Source organism: Cyprinodon variegatus, unplaced genomic scaffold (genome assembly GCF_000732505.1).
Source record: "Cyprinodon variegatus isolate N-32 unplaced genomic scaffold, C_variegatus-1.0 Scaffold182, whole genome shotgun sequence".
NCBI lineage: Eukaryota > Metazoa > Chordata > Actinopteri > Cyprinodontiformes > Cyprinodontidae > Cyprinodon > Cyprinodon variegatus.
The window spans coordinates 28,616-35,574 of record NW_015150635.1 but is presented as its reverse complement, the minus strand read 5'-3'; the positions used below and the strand labels follow the sequence as shown (position 1 = coordinate 35,574).

Sequence of the window (6,959 nt, the reverse complement as noted above, 5' to 3'; positions counted from 1 at the left end):
ATTATATTATATTATATTATATTGTATTCCATTCTACTTGATTCCATTCCATTCAATTTTTTTATTCCATTCTTTTCTATTCTGTTCCATTCCATTATATTCAATTCAATTCTATTCTATTCTATTCTATTCTCTACATAACTACACAAACAGCACACATTGGACACTGAAAACCTAAGTTTCAAAACAATCACTAACAGATGAGAAAAATCCGCGTCCATGAGACGTTATTCTTAATGAGTTTTTCATTATAATAAGCAACAAACTGTGGTTGAGCGCCACTCATTGGATAAATATGCTTGCCCACGGGCAAGGCATTCATTGAACCGTCCATGGTTGCAACCATTCGCAAGTTAAGGAGTCTGAAACTTTGTTAAGCTTAAAATGCCGCTATTCGCTCATGTTCTCTAAGCGAGATGACGTGTCTTATATACAGCAGAGAGCTGGGCAGATAAAGTAGACATCCGGTGAAAAACATTTAGTCATTAGCATTTTAGGTACATTAGCCGCGGCTAACCCTGTTAGCTTCAAGTAGCCGAGGCTAAAAGTTTGTAAACGTCCGCAGGAGAGGCAGAGCTTTGTGACTTGGAGGAAGGAAGGAAGGGAAGTTCATTAGCAGGAACACTGCTGCTTATGCAAAGCTAGCAGACTCTGGGACCGCTAGCTTCTTTACGCGTTCAAAGGTGATTAAAAAAACAAAGTTAAAGGAGGGGAATTTAGCACCGTTAAGGTTATTCTGTGTAGTGAGTAATAAGTACGTTTTAGCAACATATTGTTTGGCTACTTTGCGGTTTCCTGGAGCTAGTCCGTTAGCAACACACTTCTGAACAAGTTGAGTTTTGCCTCTTGGTTTTATTTGGGAACATTTTATTAAATTAATTCCGCCCGGACCGCTTCAGCATCAAGGCGAGCGGGGAAGAGGACTCATGGCATCGGACGTGATAGAGAGTGAGGCGGCGTTGAAGGGTGGAAGTGATCCGAACAATAGCTCAGCCGAGTCAGTCACACCCAGCAGGACTCACTGGGATTTGGGAGACAGGCAGACATCTAGTCCTTCATCTTCCGGGGTGTCTGGAGAGGAAGGCGAAGAAGAGGAGGATTTGCAGGTCAGTCTGGTCTCCGAAGTGGAAAATGACGAGAAGTCGCTTCAAGAAAGTTTGAGCAAATCTAGAAATACAATGCAGGGAAAAGTGCAGAAAGATCCCGGAGGAGGAAGCTCTACCCCGGGTAGCCTTCCCAAGACACACTCCCCACCTGGAACAGCTGGAAGGTGAGTATTTATCAGGCATTTATTTAGGCCATTCAGGTGTGTGGGTGTACAATTACCTAGAACATATAAACAACTATTTAGTGCAATTATTATCCTCTTTCTAAACGCTTTAGAACAAGTGGAAGTTTTTTTTTTTTTAAATCCCTTTAACCCTTTATAAGTTACCTTTTTTGATCACTTTGCATACCCCTCACAAATGGAGTCCCCCCTTCCCTCAGTAAAGTCTAGAAGCACAAGATCTATATCCAGCCATTCAGCTAATATATTGCTACATGGCTGTACATCTTATTTAGGCATCTGACCAATTAGATGAGCGATACATTACCTAATGTAAATTAAGTGGGGGAAAAAAGTTAAGTAAAGAAAAAAGGTAAAAACCTAATTGAAAAGTAAAAAAGTTAACAAGCCTAGTTCAATTCAGCTTATTTCTATAGCGCCAATTCACAGCACATGTCATCTAAAGGCACTTTACAGTTCACCAGATCATATAGTTAAATTGATTAAAAGTTTTATATCTAAGGAAAACCAGTTGATTCATTGACTCAAATGCAATCCCTCACACTAAGCATGCTTGTAGAAACAGTGGAGAGGAAAAACTCCCTTTTAACAGGAAGAAACCTCCAGCAGAACCAGGCTCAGTGTGAGCGGCCATCCGCTGAGGCTGACTGGGGTTCAAGGGGACAGAAGCAGAGATACAAAGAGATACTGCAAAAGGGGGCCCTGTCCAGGAAACACATAGCCAGGTAGACAATCTCCAAGCCAGCTCACATGTCAGAGGATGAAGAGAGCACATCCAGCCAGTCACAGTCAGAGAAACAGGACTACACTGGAAAACAGGCCCATCTCCAACATCTATATAAACAAAGGTGTTGATGGCAGCAGCTATTGTTAACAATTGTATTTAGCTTTGTAAACTAAAAAAAATGTTTCTTTAACTCTGCGTTTTTCATGAATTTCTCATAGAAGCACTTTTGTTTTTATATATATTCAGGCAAGTTGGCATTTCTTGTTATTACATTGACATTCATTTTGCCATCAAAATATCCATATTTTTTATGTTACAAAGGTAATTAGGTCTTGTCCTGGATCCAATAACACTATTGGCTTGAAATTTAGATTTTCAAAGTATTTCACTGAGTGCCCTATAAAGGGTTAAGATTCCTCATTGTCAGATTCCTTGAAATAAACCCTCTGAAGGTACAGATCCTTATAAATCATATCATCCATTTGTCTCAGCATGATCTTCTCTTTATTGAAGCTTTAAGAAATGTTTCACAAATATAGGTAAGAATTAGAAAAAATATTTGTTGTTTGTATTTTATTGAAATAAAAAGTGATTACATTCACTCTTAGAATCTCCTACGTTGAGTTTTTTAAAGCATAAAAGTCATAAGTTTAAAAAAAATCATAACAAGATGTGTTAAAATTAAGTTGAATTTTCTCATATATTTTACAGCAAAAAACAAAGGTTCTGACTTAAGAGTGAAGTCAACTGAATGTGGTTCTGTTTGTTAGGTTAGTTTTCCACACAGTTTAAACTATATTTACTCAGAATGACGCTTGCAACATATACATTGTTTATCAACTAAATGTAAACAGCAGATAGACAGCAGGTCTTTAAGTCTAAGAGCTGATAAAGCTTTATAGTCATCTACACAATTAACATTTTTCTTTCTAGGTTCAGGTGCTGCTGCTGTCATTATCCATTGCAGCAATCACTGGTCTTATAAGTTGCCTCAGTGCTGTAGAACGTTTTATAAACTCAAACATTTCTTTGCGTACTTTTACCACAATAAAAACCTTGTTACCTTTTTTATATGATCCTTTCGAAGTGTTGTTTTATTTATGTTTAGTGTTCTCCTTTAATATAACCGTTTTCATAGACATATTATTTTCAAAGCTGTAATTAATTGTAGGAATTTCATATTTAAATGGTGGAATAGATGAAGAACCAGTTAGATCTGTAACTTTTTGTTTGTTGTGAAAGGAGTCCTGTAGGTCAGTTCCAGATGAATCAACAGCAGATGCTATCAGATTCAGACAGGCTTATGTTGGTGTTTATTAGGCGTGTAAGGATACGCCCGTCTGATTAGTTTATGATGCCTGATCTTGGTTTCTAGTGAATAGACCAATTTTAGCTGAATTTCCATAGTAGTGAGGAATTTTGTTTTTCAAACATGCTATGAAAATAAACTCGAAAAGGGAATGTTATAAGGAAAAAAGTATAAATTTATTTTTTTTTGTTTTTGTATTTTCAAAAAAGTAAACCGTTCTTACATCTGTCATAAATTCATACTAAATTTCTGCATTTTTCCATAAGATGGAGCTTTTTGGAAAATAATCAAACTTAAAAATAAAAACTTAAAATTGTTCACAAACAAATAGGGCTGAAACAATTAATCGTAATTAATCGATTATGGAAATAATCATCAACTAATTTAGCAATTGATTAAAATAATTACCTGGAGTATAGGGACTCTAAAATGTGTCTTTAGCTGACAGAGCAACACAGTTAGAGCAGTAATTATATCAAAATTGTAAAAAAAAAATATATATATATAAACATGTTGCATTTAAGATAAAAAAAAAAGCAATAAAAAAAAAACTTTTTAATATGTCAATATGCTCTATGCAGAACTTCTCAAGTGGAATCGTTTAAGTTTCACCTGGTTTAATTTAGTAAAAATCTTCCTAAAGTAACCTTTGGCTATCAGATTAATAATCGATTAATAAAAAAAAGTTAGTTGCAGCCCTACAAAAAAAAATCAATGATAATGTTTTTCAGCAAAGCGTAAAAAAGATCAGCTTGTTTTTCTGTCAGCTTCGTAATTCAGAAATAGTGGCCTGCTTTGACTTCTTTTTTTTTTTTTTTTTTTTTTTTTGCAGAATGCAATCTTTTGTTTTCAGCTCTCTTTTTGAAAGATTAGACCAATGCATGAGCAGCATCTTAGCAGGCTTGTTGTGAATTGCTGGACAAAATGTGTGGAATTTCTATATAAACATAAATACAGTGCCTTAGTGTGTTAAAGGAAACCCTGTGAAGCAGTAATACAGACGCCATATTTTGCATTAGCAAGGTTTGAGGCTTATAAATTAAGCTCTTAGCAGAAGCTGGTAAGCTTTCAAAAAGCAAAAGACCTGATTAGGAGACCAATTACAAGCTGTAACTTATGACTAAATATGCAAACATGGGACTAAAAGTGTATTGTATGATGATTAGCCTCACAAAGCATCTGTCGGCTCATTTACTGGGATTACGGTGCTTTCTCGTGTGAATGTCTTTATGTTTACTGCTTCCGTTACACTCCACATACTGCTTTGTGTCAATACATAAACAAAGCTTGGAGAGCTTCCTGATCATCAACTCAATCCTTTAATTAAGTCGCTTCTACACACCAGTCATTCTCAGTGTATAAATGTTACAGTTTTATGCTTTTTATTTACGATAAGGAATCAGTTCAACATATCAAATCCTTTTAATAGGAATGTTTGAAAAGCCGACCTTTAAACTTTCCTTTGAGGCCATCAGCAGAGACTGCTGTTGGTGGGCCTAAAGGAAGCTGTAATTTACCTTAGACTTTAGTAAAGGACAAATTAGACCCGGTTTCCTTGAAGCGATTCCCCATCATTGAACTTTGCTGTAATCCTTACAGTTGCCCCAGTGTCTTTTAAAGAACAGGCTGCTTGTGTCTGACGCAGTAACCCTGAAACAAACGTAGCTGTGGTGTTTTGGCGGATCAGTTCAACTTTAAGACTTCCTGCCTAAGCCCTTTAGGACTCTATGCATCATCTTTGAAAAATAACCAATTACGTGTTTAGATTGTACAGATAATCTGTGTCGAACCAGTCTTGATCTTAGTCCATTTTATTCTACAAAAGCCACCTTATTTTTCAGCAATTCTATACTTTTAACTATGAAATGTTTGATTCTTGTTTGCTTTACAAACAGCTTCGAGCGGCAAGAGTCGGTTGCCACCACAGAAGCCCGTTTAAGATTGGAAGGAGTTGAACTGAAGGAAGAATGGCAAGATGAAGACTTTCCACGGTACTCACAGCCTCACATGCTCTAAAATTTGAAGATTAGGTTTTCTGGGAAAACCATGATGTGCTGAAGTCTAGATGCTGTTCATGTTTATTAGGCCCCTCCCAGAGGAAGAGGAGCTTGATGAGTTTTTTGCTGGAACCTGTGAAGAGACAGAGCCTGGTAATCACAACAACATGCTGCACATTTCTGCAGAAAACTTTATTCTCTGCAAAGAAATCTAATTGTAAAAACTTTTTTGCATTTATTCTTCTTTTCTAATAATAAGTCCCAAGTTTTCATTAAGGCTTTAAAAAAAAAAATTAACCTGTGCGTAAAATAGTTTCACAAATAATAGAACTTTAATGATTTCCCTCTACTTATAGAATATGCAGAAAGTCAAGGTAAGAAGACCAAGAAAAAACTTCCTGCTCCAGACATCAGTTTAACTCTGGACCGCAGCGACGGTTCTGTTCTCTCTGACGAGCTGGAAGAAAGTACAGAGCTGGATCTCGATGAAATAGAGACCCCCTCAGACAACAGCAATGAGTTTGAATGGGAAGGTAAACTACTTCTTTGCTTTAGTGCTAACATTGCATCTTTAAATGCTGGTTGTTTTCATTTGTCTTATAAACAGAAAATGATTGAACATGAGGAGAAGCAGTCTGGTCTTGTTTAATCTTGATTTCTAAACATTTTTGCAGGAGTTTGCAGGTTTCTTTTTGGTAGCTTACTGCGTTAACCGTGTTTAAAATACTGTCTGTTGTGTTTGTGTTCCCACATTGCTGCATTCTTCTCTTTCACTTGGAAGAGTTGTTTCCTATGTGTGCCTGGAAACAGGCTACAGTCCAACAGCAGGTTTTTCTCTACCTGTGGTAAGGGCTCTTAGATGAACTTCATCATTTGTCTGCAAACCACAATTCAATCATACACCGTTATTCCAATCATGTGTTCAATTATTTCAATGTTTTCCACTTTTCTTTATTTGATTATTTATTTTCTTGGTTTATTTCAAATGTTCATTTTCAATGTTCAAATGATCATTTTCTTTCCACATTGTGCTATTCATTTTTTTTTTTAAAGTGCAATACCTCTGCCACAGAGCATCATGCTGCTATCTCTATACCTATACACGGTATTCTCACACTTGCAAGCGTGCTCTGTTTTATATGCAAATATAAAGCAGTATTATTCAAAAACCTTCAGTTTTGGTTACGTCAGACTGTACCTCATACCTTTCCAAAAGCTGGCATCTTTCTTACTCATGTCAGTTGCAAACTCTTAACCTTGCTTTTTATGTCTAGGTCCCTAGCATAAAACACATTAATATCTGGGACACAGACGGTCTCCTTCCTGAACTGTGATAGCTGAACATTCCTGTGATGTTTAATTGTTTAAACAGATAAACTTGAGCCTCTTAAGGCATCTGAATGTTGTACCTTAGGGGAAACCAGACTTGTGAAGGTCCACAGCTTTCTTTTATCCATGTTTGCAGATTCAGTCTGAATTACACTGTCAGAAGTCAATACATTATTCTCTCGTTTATGTCGTATAGTTTAAAGGATTATTCTGCATAGTGAATATAAACTTCAAAATTTGACAAACGTGATGAAAAATGTCTGTCAAACAGATCTTATTCTGGCATTTAAGAATTAGATAATAGCTATG

At 36.3% G+C, this 6,959-nt stretch overlaps 1 protein-coding gene across 3 annotated transcripts in view; it reads left to right on the top strand.

The window, feature by feature from the left end:
• Positions 1 to 326: 326 nt before the first annotated feature.
• bnip2 (BCL2/adenovirus E1B 19kDa interacting protein 2) overlaps positions 327 to 6,959 on the top strand; it is a 15,500-nt gene continuing 8,867 nt past the window's right edge. For 2 of the 3 annotated variants that reach the window (XM_015378947.1, XM_015378946.1), the window contains exons 1-4: positions 328 to 1,270; positions 5,220 to 5,315; positions 5,410 to 5,474; positions 5,678 to 5,854. In XM_015378947.1, the coding sequence (XP_015234433.1) occupies positions 927 to 1,270; positions 5,220 to 5,315; positions 5,410 to 5,474; positions 5,678 to 5,854 (682 nt within the window). In that variant the 5' untranslated portion in view covers positions 328 to 926. Of the gene's footprint in view, positions 1,271 to 5,219; positions 5,316 to 5,409; positions 5,475 to 5,677; positions 5,855 to 6,959 lie in introns of all 3 variants that reach the window. The other variant, XM_015378948.1, reaches the window with a different exon arrangement.